The 22,668-nt window shown below is 48.6% G+C and overlaps 4 protein-coding genes across 5 annotated transcripts; 2 read left to right on the top strand and 2 right to left on the bottom strand.

The window, feature by feature from the left end:
* Positions 1 to 10: 10 nt before the first annotated feature.
* Positions 11 to 7,282, bottom strand: LOC116359777 (protein aurora borealis-like). The gene is made up of 8 exons (XM_031813332.1): positions 7,035 to 7,282; positions 5,728 to 5,858; positions 5,464 to 5,574; positions 4,739 to 4,992; positions 3,863 to 4,019; positions 2,790 to 3,481; positions 2,353 to 2,493; positions 11 to 837 (listed from the first exon to the last, which is right to left on the bottom strand). Exons 1-8 carry the CDS (start codon positions 7,280 to 7,282, stop codon positions 814 to 816), a joined length of 1,758 nt encoding a protein of 585 aa, XP_031669192.1. The 3' UTR covers positions 11 to 813.
* On the top strand, positions 7,235 to 8,906 carry LOC109881803 (exosome complex exonuclease RRP44-like). Its single transcript, XM_031813370.1, has 4 exons — positions 7,235 to 7,429; positions 7,862 to 8,020; positions 8,104 to 8,226; positions 8,414 to 8,906. The coding sequence occupies exons 1-4, from the start codon at positions 7,331 to 7,333 to the stop codon at positions 8,480 to 8,482; spliced, it is 450 nt and encodes a 149-aa protein (XP_031669230.1). The 5' UTR covers positions 7,235 to 7,330; the 3' UTR covers positions 8,483 to 8,906.
* Positions 8,907 to 8,988: 82 nt separating this feature from the next.
* Positions 8,989 to 17,161, bottom strand: LOC109881804 (BORA aurora kinase A activator). 2 transcript variants are annotated; one of them, XM_031813359.1, is made up of 10 exons: positions 17,043 to 17,161; positions 16,562 to 16,729; positions 16,007 to 16,113; positions 14,700 to 14,830; positions 14,436 to 14,546; positions 13,711 to 13,964; positions 12,835 to 12,991; positions 11,762 to 12,453; positions 11,325 to 11,465; positions 8,989 to 9,809 (listed from the first exon to the last, which is right to left on the bottom strand). In XM_031813359.1, exons 2-10 carry the CDS (start codon positions 16,712 to 16,714, stop codon positions 9,786 to 9,788), a joined length of 1,770 nt encoding a protein of 589 aa, XP_031669219.1. In that variant the 5' UTR covers positions 16,715 to 16,729; positions 17,043 to 17,161; the 3' UTR covers positions 8,989 to 9,785. The 2 variants fall into 2 exon arrangements, with proteins under 2 accessions (XP_031669219.1, XP_031669220.1); XM_031813360.1 differs by lacking the exon at positions 17,043 to 17,161 and adding an exon at positions 16,849 to 16,964.
* Positions 17,162 to 17,192: 31 nt separating this feature from the next.
* Positions 17,193 to 21,044, top strand: LOC109881800 (mitotic-spindle organizing protein 1). Its single transcript, XM_020473907.2, has 3 exons — positions 17,193 to 17,460; positions 17,791 to 17,936; positions 20,430 to 21,044. The coding sequence occupies exons 1-3, from the start codon at positions 17,406 to 17,408 to the stop codon at positions 20,442 to 20,444; spliced, it is 216 nt and encodes a 71-aa protein (XP_020329496.1). The 5' UTR covers positions 17,193 to 17,405; the 3' UTR covers positions 20,445 to 21,044.
* Positions 21,045 to 22,668: the final 1,624 nt, after the last annotated feature.

Genomic DNA, 22,668 nt, shown 5'->3' with positions numbered 1-22,668 from the left:
TGAAGAGTAGCCCAGTTGTACAACATTTAATGTGTCTCAGTGGTCTAGTCAGAACATAGAGCCTCTAGCCTTCCAGTTGTACAACATTTAATGTGTCTCAGTGGTCTAGTCAGAACATAGAGCCTCTAGCCTTCCAGTTGTACAACATTTAATGTGTCTCAGTGGTCTAGTCAGAACGTTACTCATTCAATAACACTTCCTCCATAAAACGCTTTGATTAAAGGGGAGCTCTGCAGTTATACAAATATTTATAACAATGTACAATAAAAACCCTTTATCACAATTCACATTCCCGTAATTGTTTAACTGATTAAAAATAATGCTAAATTCACAATCAACAAGAATATAAAATACATAACTGAAAGTCAAGTTTCATCTGTCCCTTGTTCATGTCAACACTAAGTTTTCCAAAACAGCACCTTATTCCCTATATAGTGCACTACTGACCAACGCCCACAGGGCTAGTGCACTATATAGGCTGCCATTTCAACTCCACTACGAGGGATAGCTAGCGCCAATAGGAATTCATTTCAAGGTTCATTTGTGCGAATGGCGGCATCTTAACATTGTCACTTAGCCGGGGTGTTATTCAGTACACGATTCACTCTAAATAAAAGTGTTTGGCAACAGTTTGTTTCTATTGGACAAATTCAGGTAGGTTCCATGTCTAGAGTAAAGGGTTTCCAACAGAATCCGACTAATGAATACACCCCGACACGGCCGCTTTAAAACATGGCAAAACATCATCATTAGCTTCAGCTGGGAGGTTGAAGGTGGGAGGGGCTTCCTTGTGTTCTCCTCCAATCAGCTCACTCAATGGGGTTGAGGAAAAACAGTCTGGAAAACAAAAAAGGATTGTCCATAAGCTGTACCACGACAAATCATGGTTGAGCAACGTGTAAACACACATTAAATACCATCTAATTCTGGTGTCAGAGGAAAGACCTAAACATTGTCAAAGACTCCAGCAATCTAAGTTATTCTCTCTGCTACACAGCAAGAGGTACCGGAGTACCAAGTCTGGGACCAAAAGTCTCCTGAACAGCTTCTACCACCCAGGCCGTCAGACCGCTGAACAGCTTCTACCCCCAGGCCGTCAGACCGCTGAACAGCTTCCACCCCTCAGGCCGTCAGACCGCTGAACAGCTTCTACCCCCCAGGCCGTCAGACTGCTGAACAGCTTCTACCCCCAGGCCCGTCAGACTGCTGAACAGCTTCTACCCCCAGGCCGCCCGTCAGACTGCTGAACAGCTTCTACCCCTAGGCCGTCCGTCAGACTGCTGAACAGCTTCTACCCCCAGGCCGCCCGTCAGACTGCTGAACAGCTTCTACCCCCCCGGCCGCCAGACTGCTGAACAGCTTCTACCCCCAGTTACGTTACCTCGGTGTGTCTGCTGTGGGTTCCGTTACCTTGGTCTTAGTGTGTCTGCTGCGGGTTCCGTTACCTCAGTGTGTCTGCTGCGGGTTCCGTTACCTCAGTGTGTCTGCTGCGGGTTCCGTTACCTCAGTGTGTCTACTGTGGGTTCCGTTACCCCAGTGTGTCTGCTGTGGGTTCCGTTACCCCAGTGTGTCTGCTGTGGGTTCCGTTACCCCAGTGTGTCTTCTGTGGGTTCCGTTACCCCAGTGTGTCTGCTGTGGGTTCCGTTACCTCAGTGTGTCTGCTGTGGGTTCCGTTACCTCAGTGTGTCTGCTGTGGGTTCCGTTACCTCAGTGTGTCTGCTGTGGGTTCCGTTACCTCAGTGTGTCTGCTGTGGGTTCCGTTACCTCAGTGTGTCTGCTGTGGGTTCCGTTACCTCAGTGTGTCTGCTGTGGGTTCCGTTACCTCAGTGTGTCTGCTGTGGGTTCCGTTACCCCAGTGTGTCCGCTGTGGGTTCCGTTACCCCAGTGTGTCTGCTGTGGGTTCCGTTACCTTGGTCTTAGTGTGTCTGCTGTGGGTTCCGTTACCTTGGTCTTAGTGTATCTGCTGTGGGTTCCGTTACCTTGGTCTTAGTGTATCTGCTGTGGGTTCCGTTACCTTGGTCTTAGTGTATCTGCTGTGGGTTCCGTTACCTTGGTCTTTGTGTCTGCTGTGGGTTCCGTTACCTTGGTCTTAGTGTATCTGCTGTGGGTTCCGTTACCTTGGTCTTAGTGTATCTGCTGTGGGTTCCGTTACCTTGGTCTTAGTGTGGGTTCCGTTACCTTGGTCTCAGTGTGTCTGCTGTGGGTTCCGTTACCTTGGTCTCAGTGTGTCTGCTGTGGGTTCCGTTACCTTGGTCTCAGTGTGGGTTCCGTTACCTTGGTCTTAGTGTGGGTTCCGTTACCTTGGTCTTAGTGTGGGTTCCGTTACCTTGGTCTTAGTGTGGGTTCCGTTACCTTGGTCTTAGTGTGTCTGCTGTGAGGGAAGACCTCGTCGGGGTTGTGTGCTGCGTCAAACGACTCCTTACTCTGGCTGTCTGAACTCATGGCATCTATCAGGCTGGCGGTGCCAGCGTATGTGTTGTACCCACTGTCCACCTACACAGAGCAAACAGGCAGTTCAAATCACTCCCATTAACATGGTCATCAAAAATAGAAGAATAATTCAAAGTACGTGATCCATCTGTGTACATTCAACCCAATAACATTTTAGTGCAAAATAATGTGTCAAAAACACAGTCATTGTAACATACATGTCAGTGTAACTCTTCCCCAAAAAATTATAAACATGAAAATGCCTTTTCTGAAATTTAAAATTGGTGTCCAGCTTGTCAGAGGTCTATTCTGTTGTGATTAGAGCGGTTTAGTCAGTAGACGGCCGTCAGGATACAGACCTGCATGCTGTTATCATAAGGGATGCTGCTTCCTTCAGCTAGCAGAGACACAAACAGATGAGACGCCTCCGCTGCCATCACGCTCGCCCCCACACGGGAGCTGGTCAACCGGACACCAACAGGAGTCACACCTCCTTCCTCCTCCTCCTCTTCCACAGGGATGTCCACTTCCACCTCGCCGTTCTCCTCCACCTCCTCCTCCTCCTCCTCCATCTTCACTGAGTCCAACAGAGGCTGGTCCATCCCCGAACCCCCCTCACACAGCCTCTCCATCCCCAGCAGACCCCCACTGGTCCTGGGTACACACGGCACCGGAGAGGGGGAACAGGAGCCCATCTCCATGGGTGGTAGTGAAGTAGAAGGACATATATTGCCCTGGTCCAGGAGGGAAGGGTTGGGGGAGATGGTTGGGGGTGAGGCCCAGCAGTGGGCTCCGGGTCTGAGCTGAGGGTTGACCTGGGTCCGGCCCGGGGGCTGGAGGGAAGGGTTGGGGGAGATGGTTGGGGGTGAGGCCCAGCAGCGGGCTCCGGGTCTGAGCTGAGGGTTGACCTGGGTCCGGCCCGGGGGCTGGAGGGAGGAGCAGAAGCGGATGGGGGAACAGCCATCTACATAGGGGCTCTCTGTACAGGAGTTGATGTCCATGTCTAGGGGAACACCTTCAGGGGTCACGAAGCTCAGCTTCCTCCTCTCTCCTAGACGAGAAAGACAATCACGGCATCACTCAAATGACCAACAACATGGATATCTTTCCTCCTCTCTTCTAGACGAGAAAGACAATCACGGCATCCCTCAAATGACCAACAACATGGATATCTTTCCTCCTCTCTCCTAGACGAGAAAGACAATCACAGCATCACTCAAATGACCAACAACATGGATACCTTTTCACCTAATGACTTGACTCAACAGGTCGAGGTCCGTAAAAGATGACTGTGCAAATCTGCACAGACGTATTCAATCAGTTTCCATAGATACTGTCTCCAAAGCCGCATCAGATTTATGGTATAACAAGAACATTTAAGACACATTATGCCATTAAGGACGTAAAACACCTCTTTAACAGTCTCGTATACCTGCTACGGGTGTCTGTGTGAACTGGGGCCCGATGGGGGACAGGGCAGGGGACTGGAAGCCAGCAGGAGAAGACCGCTCAGGGCACAAGGGGCTGGTGACACTTCCCAGGCTGTAGGTTCGGTAACGACCCTGGATAGGGCTGGACGAGAAAAGACCCTTTGAAACAAAGAGAGAGAGGAAACGAGTGGTTATGTCTTTATTTGAAATCCTTTGTGATTCTTCCTCACACAGATTCCCTCCTAGATGTTATACACAGTACCACTTTAGAAGGAATATAGCATCTGCTATAGCAGAGCTGTCCTGTTCCCGGAGAGCTACCCTCCTGTAGGTGTTCACTCCAACCCTGTTCCTGGAGAGCTACCCTCCTGTAGGTTTTCACTCCAACCCTGTTCCTGGAGAGCTATCCTCCTGTAGGTTTTCACTCCAACCCTGTTCCTGGAGAGCTACCCTCCTGTAGGTTCACTCCAACCCTGTTCCTGGAAAGCTACCCTCCTGAAGGTTTTCACTCCAACCCCGTTCCCGGAGAGCTACCCTCCTGTAGGTTCACTCCAACCCTGTTCCTGGAGAGCTAACCTCCTGTAGGTTTTCACTCCAACCCTGTTCCTGGAGAGCTACCCTCCTGTAGGTTCACTCCAACCCTGTTCCTGGAGAGCTATCCTCCTGTAGGTTCTCACTCCAACCCCAGTTGTAACTAACCCGACCCAGTGAAAACCTTTTGGATGGCAGCTCTCCAGGAAAAGGATTGGGCAGCCCTGTGATAATAACAACCCATGCTTAGAACCAAAGCAACAAACCACACTTGCTGCATGTTTCCCTTAAACTGTAATTGTACACACTGGTCAGACACCATTCACATTGAATAGTGGCACACTTACAGTGGAGGGGGTCAGGGCAGACATGCCAGACAACGGGCAGGACAGAGGAGAGGCACTCATGGGTGAGAGGAAATCTCTATCCCCTCCCCCAGGGGGCTCTCCCTCCCCTCCTCCTCCTTCTGGGCTGGGGGGGTTAGAGGACTCCGAGCCACTCCCTTGGCCATCCAGAAACAACTTCCGTCTCAGAGACGAGGAGCTCAGGGTCTCCTGAACCTGATCCTGCTGAGACACCTCCTTCAATCTGTAGTATTCTCCTGGGGTGGGCGAGGGACAGCCGAGAGAGAGACACAGACAGAGACAGACAGAGACACAAACAGAGACAGAGACACAAACAGAGACAGACAGAGACAGACAGAGACAGACAGACAGAGACACAAACAGACAGACAGACACACAAACAGAGACAGACAGACAGAGACATAAACAGAGACAGACATAAACAGAGACAGACATAAACAGAGACAGACAGAGACATAAACAGAGACAGACAGAGACATAAACAGAGACAGACAGAGACATAAACAGAGACAGACAGAGACATAAACAGAGACAGACAGAGACATAAACAGAGACAGACAGAGACACAAACAGAGACAGACAGAGACAGACACAAACAGTGACACAAACAGAGACAGACAGAGAGGTTATTTGAGACCTGATAAGTTTTATCTGCACAGAGATAAATATGACGTGTATGGAGTGTTCACGGACGTGTAAAGGTTTACCTAATATTTTGTCCAGGTGGAAGTCCACAGGTAAGGACAGGACTGTCTGGCAGCCTACTGTGGTTTTTTTAGTTGGTAGTGGCTCTTCTAGTATCAGTGGGGACATGGAACCTGAAGATAGAAACATTTACACATTTTTAACATCCATAGAAATAGCTGAACATAACAGTTATTCAGGAAATAGAAAATAAAACACTATAATGTGTGTGTGTGTGTGTTGGTGAGTGAAAAGCGACTCAACTCCAACTCATTGGATTCACTTACTCTTCCCAAAGTGCATCTGTGCTGATTTCTGTTTGCTTGTTGGTTCGGTCCATGGTGAAGGCACAATGGCGCCTTTAGTGAAAAACTGCTCGATGGCATTCTGACGTTTCTCCTCGATGTCAGAATCCATCCTGGATGTTTTCAAAAAAACAAAGCTGTTACCAGACCAATAAACCAATACCCCCAACCTCTCAGCAGCGGTTCTATTTCAAAGTGCTCCCCATTTGTCTTGTGTGCATTGTGAACCTTAACCTGGTCAGAGTTCCTCACCTGGTCTGACTGCAGTACAAGGACAGGTTACTAGTTCCTCACCTGGTCTGACTGCAGTACATGGACTGGTCCGACCTAGGTACAAGGACTGGTTACTAGTTCCTCACCTGGTCTGACCTAGGTACATGGACTGGTTACTAGTTCCTCACCTGGTCTGACCTAGGTACATGACTGGTTACTAGTTCCTCACCTGGTCTCACTACAGTACATGGACTGGTCCGACCTAGGTACAAGGACTAGTTACTAGTTCCTCACCTGGTCTGACTGCAGTACAAGGACTGGTTACTAGTTACTCACCTGGTCTGACTGCAGTACATGGACTGGTCCGACCTAGGTACAAGGACTGGTTACTAGTTCCTCACCTGGTCTGACCTAGGTACATGGACTGGTTACTAGTTCCTCACCTGGTCTGACCTAGGTACATGACTGGTTACTAGTTCCTCACCTGGTCTGACTGCAGTACATGGACTGGTCCGACCTAGGTACAAGGACTAGTTACTAGTTCCTCACCTGGTCTGACTGCAGTACAAGGACTGGTTACTAGTTACTCACCTGGTCTGACTGCAGTACATGGACTGGTCCGACCTAGGTACAAGGACTGGTTACTAGTTCCTCACCTGGTCTGACCTAGGTACATGGACTGGTTACTAGTTCCTCACCTGGTCTGACCTAGGTACAAGGACTGGTTACTAGTTCCTCACCTGGTCTGACTGCAGTACATGGACTGGTTACTAGTTCCTCACCTGGTCTGACTGCAGTACAAGGACTGGTTACTAGTTCCTCACCTGGTCTGACTGCAGTACAAGGACTGGTTACTAGTTCCTCACCTGGTCTGACTGCAGTACAAGGACTGGTTACTAGTTCCTCACCTGGTATGACCTAGGTACAAGGACTGGTTACTAGTTCCTCACATGGTCTGACCTAGGTACAAGGACTGGTTACTAGTTCCTCACCTGGTCTGACTGTAGTACATGGACTGGTTACTAGTTCCTCACCTGGTCTGATCTAGGTACAAGGACTGGTTACTAGTTCCTCACCTGGTCTGACTGAGGTACAAGGACTGGCGGTGGATATCCTCAGCGTCTATGTCCACAGGAAGCAGGCTAGACATCTCATCTATGTCCCATTTAAACTTGGCTGGGTCCACCCCCCCCCCCTCTCTACCTCTGACTGGACCACACCCCTCCTCTACTCCTGACTGGTCCGTCCACACCCCCCCTTCCTCTACCCTGACTGGTTCTGATGTGATTGTAACCTCTACAGATACTCTGACATCATCGTGCATCGGCTGCTGGCTGTAGCCATTGGAGCAGACAGCACTTACCCAGACCTGATGGACAAACACAAGCAGTCTGCCCTCTGCAACAACCTCAACTACAGACACAAGATGGCCCAGTACGCACAGCGAGCCTCTGTAGCCTACCACACACAGGTACTGGACTCACCCAACACACTGACCTGTTAGAGCCTCTAGCCTTCCACACACAGGTACTGGACTCACCCAACACACTGACCTGTTAGAGCCTCTAGCCTTCCACACACAGGTACTGGACTCACCCAACACACTGACCTGTTAGAGCCTCTAGCCTTCCACACACAGGTACTGGACTCACCCAACACACTGACCTGTTAGAGCCTCTAGCCTTCCACACACAGGTACTGGACTCACAACTATTTAACCAGGAAGTCCCATTGAAGACGAGGGACCCATTTTTACAAAAGGACAACTAGGTCATATTCATTAGTGCACTGTAGCAAAATGCTTTGCAACGGAAATTGAAAAATAACATTTCTTACTGGACATTTCCGGGCAGTCTCTCCCTGTTTCCATCTGTTTGACGAGATAATGTGTTGTTTCCTCCAGCTGTTCTTCAAGAGCAGAGGCATCCTGAACGAAGAGGGCTTCATCCTGTTTGTGAGGAAGAACGCCATCATCGTCCTCATCCCTAAGTTTGGTCTGGAGGGAACGGTGTTCTTTGAGAACAAAGATAAACCCAGCCCCAAACTGATCTTCAACGAAGAGGTACCCTCGCTGTGTGTCAGAGAAAATTAAAGCTTTTTTGGTGTGTGTATGGATCAACTGTAACTGTGTGTGTGTGTGTGCAGGCTCCTAGTCTGACGGTGGAGGGCCACTCCTTCAACATGTTTGACAAGGTCAAAGTGACCATCAGTCTGGATGCGTCCAACGTCCAGCACCAGAAGATAAGGATGTCCCTGGTCGAACCTGTGGTACGTTTGTTGTTTCAAACTGAATCTCTCTGTAATTACAGAGATCCTATAGTGGTAATTTCCATGAAGTTATGAACTAAAACCATGTTCAGGTAACAGTTTGTGTCCGACGAGGTAAAATAGCCTTCTGTCGTGTCAAATCACTAATTTCAGGCTTGGACATGTAACTAATATTGTTGTTTTCTAGATCTCTGGAGTGAGTGTGGCACCGTCTGAACCAGAACCAGAGGTCAAGAGAGCTAAACTGGACCGTTGAACAACACCATCCTCAGACTGAAACTTTTCTCCGAGCTCAGTTTAGAGTTATTTTAGCGTTTAGCGTTCTTTTTTCTACATTACAATCACAGAACATCCTGTGGTTAATATGTTTATGATTTTAAAACCTTTAGTCAGAAGCTTTTTTCCTTGAATGTCATCTTTCCAGGTAAATGTTAATGGGATGCCAGTAACCTATAGAATGTTAATGGGATGCCAGTAACCTGTAGAATGTCATCTTTCCAGGTAAATGTTAATGGGATGCCAGTAACCTGTAGAATGGGATGATATACTGTGGCAAGACATAATGATATATTGTATTTCTAGTCCTGACCCATGGGGTTTGTACGGTCTATTCTGGAAGGAATGTTACCTTGTACAACTCTCAATAAAGCTCTTGGTTTTAGCCAATATTCCTTTTCTCATCTCTTTGGCTAGTCTCTGTTTTGTGATTGGAGTAGGTGCCTTTAATTCACATGTAGCCAGGAAACTGAAGAGTAGCCCAGTTGTACAACATTTAATGTGTCTCAGTGGTCTAGTCAGAACATAGAGCCTCTAGCCTTCCAGTTGTACAACATTTAATGTGTCTCAGTGGTCTAGTCAGAACATAGAGCCTCTAGCCTTCCAGTTGTACAACATTTAATGTGTCTCAGTGGTCTAGTCAGAACGTTACTCATTCAATAACACTTCCTCCATAAAACGCTTTGATTAAAGGGGAGCTCTGCAGTTATACAAATATTTATAACAATGTACAATAAAAACCCTTTATCACAATTCACATTCCCGTAATTGTTTAACTGATTAAAAATAATGCTAAATTCACAATCAACAAGAATATAAAATACATAACTGAAAGTCAAGTTTCATCTGTCCCTTGTTCATGTCAACACTAAGTTTTCCAAAACAGCACCTTATTCCCTATATAGTGCACTACTGACCAACGCCCACAGGGCTAGTGCACTATATAGGCTGCCATTTCAACTCCACTACGAGGGATAGCTAGCGCCAATAGGAATTCATTTCAAGGTTCATTTGTGCGAATGGCGGCATCTTAACATTGTCACTTAGCCGGGGTGTTATTCAGTACACGATTCACTCTAAATAAAAGTGTTTGGCAACAGTTTGTTTCTATTGGACAAATTCAGGTAGGTTCCATGTCTAGAGTAAAGGGTTTCCAACAGAATCCGACTAATGAATACACCCCGACACGGCCGCTTTAAAACATGGCAAAACATCATCATTAGCTTCAGCTGGGAGGTTGAAGGTGGGAGGGGCTTCCTTGTGTTCTCCTCCAATCAGCTCACTCAATGGGGTTGAGGAAAAACAGTCTGGAAAACAAAAAAGGATTGTCCATAAGCTGTACCACGACAAATCATGGTTGAGCAACGTGTAAACACACATTAAATACCATCTAATTCTGGTGTCAGAGGAAAGACCTAAACATTGTCAAAGACTCCAGCAATCTAAGTTATTCTCTCTGCTACACAGCAAGAGGTACCGGAGTACCAAGTCTGGGACCAAAAGTCTCCTGAACAGCTTCTACCACCCAGGCCGTCAGACCGCTGAACAGCTTCTACCCCCAGGCCGTCAGACCGCTGAACAGCTTCCACCCCTCAGGCCGTCAGACCGCTGAACAGCTTCTACCCCCCAGGCCGTCAGACTGCTGAACAGCTTCTACCCCCAGGCCCGTCAGACTGCTGAACAGCTTCTACCCCCAGGCCGCCCGTCAGACTGCTGAACAGCTTCTACCCCTAGGCCGTCCGTCAGACTGCTGAACAGCTTCTACCCCCAGGCCGCCCGTCAGACTGCTGAACAGCTTCTACCCCCCCGGCCGCCAGACTGCTGAACAGCTTCTACCCCCAGTTACGTTACCTCGGTGTGTCTGCTGTGGGTTCCGTTACCTTGGTCTTAGTGTGTCTGCTGCGGGTTCCGTTACCTCAGTGTGTCTGCTGCGGGTTCCGTTACCTCAGTGTGTCTGCTGCGGGTTCCGTTACCTCAGTGTGTCTACTGTGGGTTCCGTTACCCCAGTGTGTCTGCTGTGGGTTCCGTTACCCCAGTGTGTCTGCTGTGGGTTCCGTTACCCCAGTGTGTCTTCTGTGGGTTCCGTTACCCCAGTGTGTCTGCTGTGGGTTCCGTTACCTCAGTGTGTCTGCTGTGGGTTCCGTTACCTCAGTGTGTCTGCTGTGGGTTCCGTTACCTCAGTGTGTCTGCTGTGGGTTCCGTTACCTCAGTGTGTCTGCTGTGGGTTCCGTTACCTCAGTGTGTCTGCTGTGGGTTCCGTTACCTCAGTGTGTCTGCTGTGGGTTCCGTTACCTCAGTGTGTCTGCTGTGGGTTCCGTTACCCCAGTGTGTCCGCTGTGGGTTCCGTTACCCCAGTGTGTCTGCTGTGGGTTCCGTTACCTTGGTCTTAGTGTGTCTGCTGTGGGTTCCGTTACCTTGGTCTTAGTGTATCTGCTGTGGGTTCCGTTACCTTGGTCTTAGTGTATCTGCTGTGGGTTCCGTTACCTTGGTCTTAGTGTATCTGCTGTGGGTTCCGTTACCTTGGTCTTTGTGTCTGCTGTGGGTTCCGTTACCTTGGTCTTAGTGTATCTGCTGTGGGTTCCGTTACCTTGGTCTTAGTGTATCTGCTGTGGGTTCCGTTACCTTGGTCTTAGTGTGGGTTCCGTTACCTTGGTCTCAGTGTGTCTGCTGTGGGTTCCGTTACCTTGGTCTCAGTGTGTCTGCTGTGGGTTCCGTTACCTTGGTCTCAGTGTGGGTTCCGTTACCTTGGTCTTAGTGTGGGTTCCGTTACCTTGGTCTTAGTGTGGGTTCCGTTACCTTGGTCTTAGTGTGGGTTCCGTTACCTTGGTCTTAGTGTGTCTGCTGTGAGGGAAGACCTCGTCGGGGTTGTGTGCTGCGTCAAACGACTCCTTACTCTGGCTGTCTGAACTCATGGCATCTATCAGGCTGGCGGTGCCAGCGTATGTGTTGTACCCACTGTCCACCTACACAGAGCAAACAGGCAGTTCAAATCACTCCCATTAACATGGTCATCAAAAATAGAAGAATAATTCAAAGTACGTGATCCATCTGTGTACATTCAACCCAATAACATTTTAGTGCAAAATAATGTGTCAAAAACACAGTCATTGTAACATACATGTCAGTGTAACTCTTCCCCAAAAAATTATAAACATGAAAATGCCTTTTCTGAAATTTAAAATTGGTGTCCAGCTTGTCAGAGGTCTATTCTGTTGTGATTAGAGCGGTTTAGTCAGTAGACGGCCGTCAGGATACAGACCTGCATGCTGTTATCATAAGGGATGCTGCTTCCTTCAGCTAGCAGAGACACAAACAGATGAGACGCCTCCGCTGCCATCACGCTCGCCCCCACACGGGAGCTGGTCAACCGGACACCAACAGGAGTCACACCTCCTTCCTCCTCCTCCTCTTCCACAGGGATGTCCACTTCCACCTCGCCGTTCTCCTCCACCTCCTCCTCCTCCTCCTCCATCTTCACTGAGTCCAACAGAGGCTGGTCCATCCCCGAACCCCCCTCACACAGCCTCTCCATCCCCAGCAGACCCCCACTGGTCCTGGGTACACACGGCACCGGAGAGGGGGAACAGGAGCCCATCTCCATGGGTGGTAGTGAAGTAGAAGGACATATATTGCCCTGGTCCAGGAGGGAAGGGTTGGGGGAGATGGTTGGGGGTGAGGCCCAGCAGTGGGCTCCGGGTCTGAGCTGAGGGTTGACCTGGGTCCGGCCCGGGGGCTGGAGGGAAGGGTTGGGGGAGATGGTTGGGGGTGAGGCCCAGCAGCGGGCTCCGGGTCTGAGCTGAGGGTTGACCTGGGTCCGGCCCGGGGGCTGGAGGGAGGAGCAGAAGCGGATGGGGGAACAGCCATCTACATAGGGGCTCTCTGTACAGGAGTTGATGTCCATGTCTAGGGGAACACCTTCAGGGGTCACGAAGCTCAGCTTCCTCCTCTCTCCTAGACGAGAAAGACAATCACGGCATCACTCAAATGACCAACAACATGGATATCTTTCCTCCTCTCTTCTAGACGAGAAAGACAATCACGGCATCCCTCAAATGACCAACAACATGGATATCTTTCCTCCTCTCTCCTAGACGAGAAAGACAATCACAGCATCACTCAAATGACCAACAACATGGATACCTTTTCACCTAATGACTTGACTCAACAGGTCGAGGTCCGTAAAAGATGACTGTGCAAATCTGCACAGACGTATTCAATCAGTTTCCATAGATACTGTCTCCAAAGCCGCATCAGATTTATGGTATAACAAGAACATTTAAGACACATTATGCCATTAAGGACGTAAAACACCTCTTTAACAGTCTCGTATACCTGCTACGGGTGTCTGTGTGAACTGGGGCCCGATGGGGGACAGGGCAGGGGACTGGAAGCCAGCAGGAGAAGACCGCTCAGGGCACAAGGGGCTGGTGACACTTCCCAGGCTGTAGGTTCGGTAACGACCCTGGATAGGGCTGGACGAGAAAAGACCCTTTGAAACAAAGAGAGAGAGGAAACGAGTGGTTATGTCTTTATTTGAAATCCTTTGTGATTCTTCCTCACACAGATTCCCTCCTAGATGTTATACACAGTACCACTTTAGAAGGAATATAGCATCTGCTATAGCAGAGCTGTCCTGTTCCCGGAGAGCTACCCTCCTGTAGGTGTTCACTCCAACCCTGTTCCTGGAGAGCTACCCTCCTGTAGGTTTTCACTCCAACCCTGTTCCTGGAGAGCTATCCTCCTGTAGGTTTTCACTCCAACCCTGTTCCTGGAGAGCTACCCTCCTGTAGGTTCACTCCAACCCTGTTCCTGGAAAGCTACCCTCCTGAAGGTTTTCACTCCAACCCCGTTCCCGGAGAGCTACCCTCCTGTAGGTTCACTCCAACCCTGTTCCTGGAGAGCTAACCTCCTGTAGGTTTTCACTCCAACCCTGTTCCTGGAGAGCTACCCTCCTGTAGGTTCACTCCAACCCTGTTCCTGGAGAGCTATCCTCCTGTAGGTTCTCACTCCAACCCCAGTTGTAACTAACCCGACCCAGTGAAAACCTTTTGGATGGCAGCTCTCCAGGAAAAGGATTGGGCAGCCCTGTGATAATAACAACCCATGCTTAGAACCAAAGCAACAAACCACACTTGCTGCATGTTTCCCTTAAACTGTAATTGTACACACTGGTCAGACACCATTCACATTGAATAGTGGCACACTTACAGTGGAGGGGGTCAGGGCAGACATGCCAGACAACGGGCAGGACAGAGGAGAGGCACTCATGGGTGAGAGGAAATCTCTATCCCCTCCCCCAGGGGGCTCTCCCTCCCCTCCTCCTCCTTCTGGGCTGGGGGGGTTAGAGGACTCCGAGCCACTCCCTTGGCCATCCAGAAACAACTTCCGTCTCAGAGACGAGGAGCTCAGGGTCTCCTGAACCTGATCCTGCTGAGACACCTCCTTCAATCTGTAGTATTCTCCTGGGGTGGGCGAGGGACAGCCGAGAGAGAGACACAGACAGAGACAGACAGAGACACAAACAGAGACAGAGACACAAACAGAGACAGACAGAGACAGACAGAGACAGACAGACAGAGACACAAACAGACAGACAGACACACAAACAGAGACAGACAGACAGAGACATAAACAGAGACAGACATAAACAGAGACAGACATAAACAGAGACAGACAGAGACATAAACAGAGACAGACAGAGACATAAACAGAGACAGACAGAGACATAAACAGAGACAGACAGAGACATAAACAGAGACAGACAGAGACATAAACAGAGACAGACAGAGACACAAACAGAGACAGACAGAGACAGACACAAACAGTGACACAAACAGAGACAGACAGAGAGGTTATTTGAGACCTGATAAGTTTTATCTGCACAGAGATAAATATGACGTGTATGGAGTGTTCACGGACGTGTAAAGGTTTACCTAATATTTTGTCCAGGTGGAAGTCCACAGGTAAGGACAGGACTGTCTGGCAGCCTACTGTGGTTTTTTTAGTTGGTAGTGGCTCTTCTAGTATCAGTGGGGACATGGAACCTGAAGATAGAAACATTTACACATTTTTAACATCCATAGAAATAGCTGAACATAACAGTTATTCAGGAAATAGAAAATAAAACACTATAATGTGTGTGTGTGTGTGTTGGTGAGTGAAAAGCGACTCAACTCCAACTCATTGGATTCACTTACTCTTCCCAAAGTGCATCTGTGCTGATTTCTGTTTGCTTGTTGGTTCGGTCCATGGTGAAGGCACAATGGCGCCTTTAGTGAAAAACTGCTCGATGGCATTCTGACGTTTCTCCTCGATGTCAGAATCCATCCTGGATGTTTTCAAAAAAACAAAGCTGTTACCAGACCAATAAACCAATACCCCCAACCTCTCAGCAGCGGTTCTATTTCAAAGTGCTCCCCATTTGTCTTGTGTGCATTGTGAACCTTAACCTGGTCAGAGTTCCTCACCTGGTCTGACTGCAGTACAAGGACAGGTTACTAGTTCCTCACCTGGTCTGACTGCAGTACATGGACTGGTCCGACCTAGGTACAAGGACTGGTTACTAGTTCCTCACCTGGTCTGACCTAGGTACATGGACTGGTTACTAGTTCCTCACCTGGTCTGACCTAGGTACATGACTGGTTACTAGTTCCTCACCTGGTCTCACTACAGTACATGGACTGGTCCGACCTAGGTACAAGGACTAGTTACTAGTTCCTCACCTGGTCTGACTGCAGTACAAGGACTGGTTACTAGTTACTCACCTGGTCTGACTGCAGTACATGGACTGGTCCGACCTAGGTACAAGGACTGGTTACTAGTTCCTCACCTGGTCTGACCTAGGTACATGGACTGGTTACTAGTTCCTCACCTGGTCTGACCTAGGTACATGACTGGTTACTAGTTCCTCACCTGGTCTGACTGCAGTACATGGACTGGTCCGACCTAGGTACAAGGACTAGTTACTAGTTCCTCACCTGGTCTGACTGCAGTACAAGGACTGGTTACTAGTTACTCACCTGGTCTGACTGCAGTACATGGACTGGTCCGACCTAGGTACAAGGACTGGTTACTAGTTCCTCACCTGGTCTGACCTAGGTACATGGACTGGTTACTAGTTCCTCACCTGGTCTGACCTAGGTACAAGGACTGGTTACTAGTTCCTCACCTGGTCTGACTGCAGTACATGGACTGGTTACTAGTTCCTCACCTGGTCTGACTGCAGTACAAGGACTGGTTACTAGTTCCTCACCTGGTCTGACTGCAGTACAAGGACTGGTTACTAGTTCCTCACCTGGTCTGACTGCAGTACAAGGACTGGTTACTAGTTCCTCACCTGGTATGACCTAGGTACAAGGACTGGTTACTAGTTCCTCACATGGTCTGACCTAGGTACAAGGACTGGTTACTAGTTCCTCACCTGGTCTGACTGTAGTACATGGACTGGTTACTAGTTCCTCACCTGGTCTGATCTAGGTACAAGGACTGGTTACTAGTTCCTCACCTGGTCTGACTGAGGTACAAGGACTGGCGGTGGATATCCTCAGCGTCTATGTCCACAGGAAGCAGGCTAGACATCTCATCTATGTCCCATTTAAACTTGGCTGGTGTCTGAAAACAATGATCAAGAAAACGTTGAAAATAACAATTCAGGTAGTGATTGAAGGAACGTCACCAGGTGGCTCTGTAAAACAGGTGATTACGTTCACAAGAGGACAATGACAGGACTTCTGAAGGAGACAAACATGTTAACTGACTTGCTGATCATGTCCTTCAGGCTATCGAAGTGGGTGAACTACACAAGATATGTATGAGACCAGACCATAAATGTGTACAAAATATTAGGATGACAATCCCGTGTGGATCAAGAATGGTCCACCAACCAAAGGACATCCAGCCAACTTGACACACCTGTGGGAAGCATTGTAAGTCAATATGGGCCAGCTTCCCTGTGGAACACTTTCTACACCTTGTAGTCCATGCCCCCGACGAACTGAGGCTGTTCTGAGGTCAAAAGGCAACTCAATGTTTTGTACACTCAGTGTGGGTTTACACTTACGGTTGCGGAGGTCTTGGAGGACTTGAAGACAGAGGGGCTGGGGACCACAGATTCTTGCAGGCGATGGTAGTCGTTGGGGCTCTCGAAGGGGTTACGGATAGCTGCCCTCCCTGGAGTCTCAGGAGTGATCTGGACATCTGGAAGATCTCCCATAGTCTGGCCACAAACCTGAACCCATTGATGCAGGAATTCAAACATTAATCAGCTTTGATCCAGTATAAATAGTATGTTAATCTAAGTACTAGAGAAAGCCAAACAATTACTGTAATACTATCAGGAGAACAAACCTTGCTTACGTGAAAGAGTAGCTAGCTAACGTTAGCTAAACTCGCTGGCTGTTGGTCCCACAATGTATTACATACTAGCTATCCCAAACGTTTCGTTAAATGCCTGGCTAGCTAAGGCTTCGGCAACTATTCTGAGAGGTTCATTTGATAGATCTATTCGATATGTTATTTTATATTAGAGCCCTGATACTTACAGCAGCTGCAGAAGTTTTCAACACAACCAAAATAAGGTTCCAGAGTCAGTTGTTTCAAACGTTAATTTCAATTTTCCCACAACCCCCATTGACCAATAGAAATTAACAGGAAGTGCCTGATAACCAATCCGATTGAAGATTTCAGAACGCTCCAAATTTACATCGACGTCACTTCCTTTCGCTTGTGTGGTCGTTAGTAAGCTAACTAGCAAAGTATATACTCATGGTAGACTTTATCAACAAATGTACTATTTCTAATTTATCCAAATGACGGGGTTGTGATAGTAGAAGTATTTTTGTAAATCAGCTTGAACTGTTGAAGTTGCTGTTGAGTTACTCTCGGAGGTCCCACACGAATTGATCATGGCTAGCAGTGCTAATGCTAACAACATGAATGCTGTCCGAGAAACGATGGATGGTGAGTTAGCTAACGTTAGCTTGCTAGGTTATGATAATGTCTGTTGTAGAACCTAGATATTGGTAAAAACACATGTGACACACTATTGATTGCAATGCCTCAAGATTGGCTTGACAGTAAGGTAGTTAGCTAGGTAACTTTAGCTAGCTAGCTATTTATCACATTTCGTTCTGTACCCATGGCAACAGTCCACCACACAACAGTATTAGCGAGGACACTTATCTTGAAAGGCGACATGGTTTAAACAATACAGCTCGTTATGTGCCAGACAATGGGTAGCTAGGGTGCCAATTTCATGTTGTTATTTTCTCTCCTACTTTTCCCCACAAGTGCTGCTGGAGATCTCTAGGCTATTGAACACAGGACTGGACATGGAGTCTCTGTCTATCTGTGTCAGGCTGTGTGAGCAGGGCATCAACCCAGAGGCCCTGTCCTCTGTCATCAAGGAGCTACGTAAAGCCTCCGATTCACTAAAAGTAAGGCCATGTTCAGGGGACAGGGATAGGTACTTACAGAATGGAGTCAATAGAGACACAATAGAACAAGGTTGCCCACACTTTTGAGAACCAAATGTTGTCTGGACCAAGTTTCTCCCGTGGGCCCTGCTATAGAGACTCAATGGGACTAGGACTAAATGGACTCTGCTCTGTACAGGACCGTAGCTCTCCAGGAACAGGGTTGGAGGGCCCTGTATTAGACTCTGCTCTGTACAGGGCCGTAGCTCTCCAGGAACAGGGTTGGAGAGCCCTGTATTAGACTCTGCTCTGTACAGGGCCGTAGCTCTCCAGGAACAGGGTTGGAGAGCCCTGTATTAGACTGCCCTGTACAGGACTGTAGCTCTCCAGGAACAGGGTTGGAGGGCCCTGTATTAGACTCTGCTCTGTACAGGGCCGTAGCTCTCCAGGAACAGGGTTGGAGAGCCCTGTATTAGACTCTGCCCTGTACAGGACCGTAGCTCTCCAGGAACAGGGTTGGAGAGCCCTGTATTAGACTCTGCTCTGTACAGGACCGTAGCTCTCCAGGAACAGGGTTGGAGAGCCCTGTATTAGACTCTGCCCTGTACAGGACCGTAGCTCTCCAGGAACAGGGTTGGAGAGCCCTGTATTAGACTCTGCCCTGTACAGGACCGTAGCTCTCCAGGAACAGGGTTAGAGAGCCCTGTATTAGACTCTGCTCTGTACAGGACCGTAGCTCTCCAGGAACAGGGTTGGAGAGCCCTGTATTAGACTCTGCCCTGTACAGGACTGTAGCTCTCCAGGAACAGGGTCGGAGAGCCCTGTATTAGACTCTGCCCTGTACAGGACCGTAGCTCTCCAGGAACATGGTTGGAGAGCCCTGTATTAGACTGCCCTGTACAGGACCGTAGCTCTCCAGGAACAGGGTTGGAGAGCCCTGTATTAGACTGCCCTGTACAGGGCCGTAGCTCTCCAGGAACAGGGTTGGAGAGCCCTGTATTAGACTCTGCCCTGTACAGGACGGTAGCTCTCCAGGAACAGGGTTGGAGAGCCCTGTATTAGACTCTGCCCTGTACAGGACCGTAGCTCTCCAGGAACAGGGTTGGAGAGCCCTGTATTAGACTCTGCTCTGTACAGGACCGTAGCTCTCCAGGAACATGGTTGGAGAGCCCTGTATTAGACTGCCCTGTACAGGACCGTAGCTCTCCAGGAACAGGGTTGGAGAGCCCTGTATTAGACTGCCCTGTACAGGGCCGTAGCTCTCCAGGAACAGGGTTGGAGAGCCCTGTATTAGACTCTGCCCTGTACAGGACTGTAGCTCTCCAGGAACAGGGTCGGAGAGCCCTGTATTAGACTCTGCCCTGTACAGGACCGTAGCTCTCCAGGAACATGGTTGGAGAGCCCTGTATTAGACTGCCCTGTACAGGACCGTAGCTCTCCAGGAACAGGGTTGGAGAGCCCTGTATTAGACTGCCCTGTACAGGGCCGTAGCTCTCCAGGAACAGGGTTGGAGAGCCCTGTATTAGACTCTGCCCTGTACAGGACGGTAGCTCTCCAGGAACAGGGTTGGAGAGCCCTGTATTAGACTCTGCCCTGTACAGGACCGTAGCTCTCCAGGAACAGGGTTGGAGAGCCCTGTATTAGACTCTGCTCTGTACACGACCGTAGCTCTCCAGGAACATGGTTGGAGAGCCCTGTATTAGACTGCCCTGTACAGGACCGTAGCTCTCCAGGAACAGGGTTGGAGAGCCCTGTATTAGACTGCCCTGTACAGGGCCGTAGCTCTCCAGGAACAGGGTTGGAGAGCCCTGTATTAGACTCTGCCCTGTACAGGACGGTAGCTCTCCAGGAACAGGGTTGGAGAGCCCTGTATTAGACTCTGCCCTGTACAGGACCGTAGCTCTCCAGGAACAGGGTTGGAGAGCCCTGTATTAGACTCTGCTCTGTACAGGACCGTAGCTCTCCAGGAACAGGGTTGGAGAGCCCTGTATTAGGCTCTGCCCTGTACAGGACCGTAGCTCTCCAGGAACAGGGTTGGAGAGCCCTGTATTAGACTCTGCCCTGTACAGGACCGTAGCTCTCCAGGAACAGGGTTGGAGAGCCCTGTATTAGACTCTGCTCTGTACAGGACCGTAGCTCTCCAGGAACAGGGTTGGAGAGCCCTGTATTAGACTCTGCCCTGTACAGGACCGTAGCTCTCCAGGAACAGGGTTGGAGAGCCCTGTATTAGACTCTGCTCTGTACAGGACCGTAGCTCTCCAGGAACAGGGTTGGAGAGCCCTGTATTAGACTCTGCCCTGTACAGGACAAGGTCAATTGCTGTGGTTATCCTTCACATAACTGGCACTGTTTTAATAAGTCCATTATGCTTCAATCTGATAGGCTAGATGTTTTCTGACTGGATCTCGGTACCTCCATCTCTGCCTCACCACTGTGTTGCACCTGTAGTCACAAACTTAGTCACAAACTTCATGTGTAAAAAATCTGCCAATATTTGTCTACCTTCTGTTCCAGGCCTCTGACAACTGAAGATCTGAGACGGATCCCAACAAAACAATTCTGCTGAGCGGAAGTCTTTTCACGCAGTCAAATTTCACAATATTGCCAAATAGTGAGCGTCTATTACCCTGACCTATTCCTCGTGCCTCTGGATTTGATCCCCGGCTTCATTTGAAGAAATATGGTGTGTGTTTTAACATTTGGTCTGGCAACATCAGTGGCCAATTCTCCTTGTGTTCCTGTCATCAGCTTGGTGTGCAATCTGACAATATGAATGACTGCAATGCCCTGATATCCAGTGTTTCAGTACCCCTCCCTCCCTCAATCATATAGGTTGTCAGTTCAGTCGTCTTTCTTCTGACTGAAGGAAGCCTAATGATTGGCACTCCCCATCATCACACAGTGCTACAATGATGGGTTGTTTTCGATTCCTTCATGGCTTTTTGGATGTGTAAAAAAATAAGTCTTATTTATTGCGAATTGTGTGTAGTTTTATATTAATTTAATGTCAGTTTTTTTCCTTCAATGTCTGGCATGTCAAAGTTCTTTTTTCTCTCTCTCTCTCGAAGTGTCCAGGATTGTCAATGATGGATGGAACTCAATATTAAAAGTAGTTGCATTTTATATCCACCAGGTGGCAGTGTTTCTTTACTTACTCATTAGATCATGATATGATAATTCAGAAGTACTACACAGTTTTCCAGTAGAAAAGTTTACCTAGTTAAATTAAAAAGAGTCATAAATAGGTGTAGATACTATATCCTCCAAGTCCTCTGTCTGAAATGTTCTTCTGTTGAGGAATTCTCTGAAAAGGACACCTGGACACCTGAGTGGCGCAACGGTCTAAGGCACTACATCTCAGTGTAAGAGGTGTCACTACCTCTTACACTGGAACCAGCCTGGTTCGATTCCAGGCTGTATCACAACTGGCTGTGATTGGGAGACCCATAGGGCAGCATCCACAATTGGCCCAGTGTCATTAGGGTTTGGCCGGGGTAGGCCGTCATTGTAAATAAGAATTTCCTCTTGACTTGCGTAGTTAAATATCTTTCAATTGGAGATCTCAGGAAAATGTCTCTGCACAAGTAATAAGAACAAAGGAGGTAGGGAACTAGTGGGTAACTAGCCCCCCCCCCCTAAGAACAATGTCTAATTGCTGACACAAAAAAGCTACATTTGGAGAAAACATTGTATGTGGATGAAGGTCATGTTTTGGTGAATCAACTAGAAAGGGAAATAAATGGCTATTGTTCACTTTTTTAGTTTAGTTATTTCATGAAATGTTTTTAGGAAAGGGGTGTTTTAAAGTGCCTGCGGTGCCAGTTACCCCGGGAGCAGATTGTGCCAGTTACCCCGGGAGCAGATTGTGCCAGTTACCCCGGTAGCAGATTGTGCCAGTTACCCTGGTAGCAGATTGTGCCAGTTACCCCGGGAGCAGATTGTGCCAGTTACCCCGGGAGCAGATTGTGCCAGTTACCCCGGGAGCAGATTGTGCCAGTTACCCCGGGAGCAGATTGTGCCAGTTACCCCGGTAGCAGATTGTGCCAGTTACCCTGGTAGCAGATTGTGCCAGTTACCCTGGTAGCAGATTGTGCCAGTTACCCTGGTAGCAGATTGTGCCAGTTACCCCGGTAGCAGATTGTGCCAGTTACCCCGGGAGCAGATTGTGCCAGTTACCCCGGTAGCAGATTGTACCAGTTACCCCGGTAGCAGATTGTGCCAGTTACCCTGGTAGCAGATTGTGCCAGTTACCCCGGTAGAAGATTGTGCCAGTTACCCCGGTAGCAGATTGTGCCAGTTACCCCGGTAGCAGATTGTGCCAGTTACCCCGGTAGCTGATTGTGCCAGTTACCCCGGTAGCAGATTGTGCCAGTTACCCCGGTAGCAGATTGTGCCAGTTACCCCGGTAGCAGATTGTGCCAGTTACCCTGGTAGCAGATTGTGCCAGTTACCCCGGTAGCAGATTGTGCCAGTTACCCCGGTAGCAGATTGTGCCATAGGGTTTCACACAAGAGTGTTAAAATCCATTTAATCAGTTTAATTTAGACATTCTTTAGTAAGTAATACTGGAAATCTAAGTCTAGTTGTTTTTATTTAAATTATTTAAATAAAATATGTGGGGGGGGGAATGGTGTCACCATTAATATTAAGTCCCTCTTTTTAACTCACCTGCACATTCATTTTCTTTGCTCTTTGTTCCTTTTCAATACAATCCATGATGTACAATTGCACTAAATATGATTTGAATAATGCA

The sequence above is a fragment of the Oncorhynchus kisutch genome, unplaced genomic scaffold, assembly GCF_002021735.2.
Source record: "Oncorhynchus kisutch isolate 150728-3 unplaced genomic scaffold, Okis_V2 Okis05a-Okis16b_hom, whole genome shotgun sequence".
NCBI classification, from domain to species: Eukaryota; Metazoa; Chordata; class Actinopteri; order Salmoniformes; family Salmonidae; genus Oncorhynchus; species Oncorhynchus kisutch.
Note: the sequence above shows the minus strand (reverse complement) of the source record. Positions and strands in the feature narration are given on the sequence as shown.

Bases quoted from the DNA above. Each gene is read 5' to 3' on its own strand.
- LOC116359777 (XM_031813332.1), bottom strand. From the start codon at position 7,282: ATGCACGATGATGTCAGAGTATCTGTAGAGGTTACAATCACATCAGAA. The intron at 3,482-3,862 runs GTATACGAGACT...TTTCTCGTCTAG, and splicing joins CACACAGACACCCGTAGCAG to GAGAGAGGAGGAAGCTGAGC. The intron at 838-2,352 runs GTAACGGAACCC...TTTGTTTTCCAG, and splicing joins GCAGACACACTAAGACCAAG to ACTGTTTTTCCTCAACCCCA.
- LOC109881803 (XM_031813370.1), top strand. From the start codon at position 7,331: ATGGACAAACACAAGCAGTCTGCCCTCTGCAACAACCTCAACTACAGA. The intron at 7,430-7,861 runs GTACTGGACTCA...TGTTTCCTCCAG, and splicing joins CTGTAGCCTACCACACACAG to CTGTTCTTCAAGAGCAGAGG. The intron at 8,021-8,103 runs GTACCCTCGCTG...GTGTGTGTGCAG, and splicing joins AACTGATCTTCAACGAAGAG to GCTCCTAGTCTGACGGTGGA.
- LOC109881804 (XM_031813359.1), bottom strand. From the start codon at position 16,714: ATGGGAGATCTTCCAGATGTCCAGATCACTCCTGAGACTCCAGGGAGG. The intron at 11,466-11,761 runs GTCTGTATCCTG...TGCTCTGTGTAG, and splicing joins CTTATGATAACAGCATGCAG to GTGGACAGTGGGTACAACAC. The intron at 9,810-11,324 runs GTAACGGAACCC...TTTGTTTTCCAG, and splicing joins GCAGACACACTAAGACCAAG to ACTGTTTTTCCTCAACCCCA.
- LOC109881800 (XM_020473907.2), top strand. From the start codon at position 17,406: ATGGCTAGCAGTGCTAATGCTAACAACATGAATGCTGTCCGAGAAACG. The intron at 17,461-17,790 runs GTGAGTTAGCTA...TTTCCCCACAAG, and splicing joins TGTCCGAGAAACGATGGATG to TGCTGCTGGAGATCTCTAGG.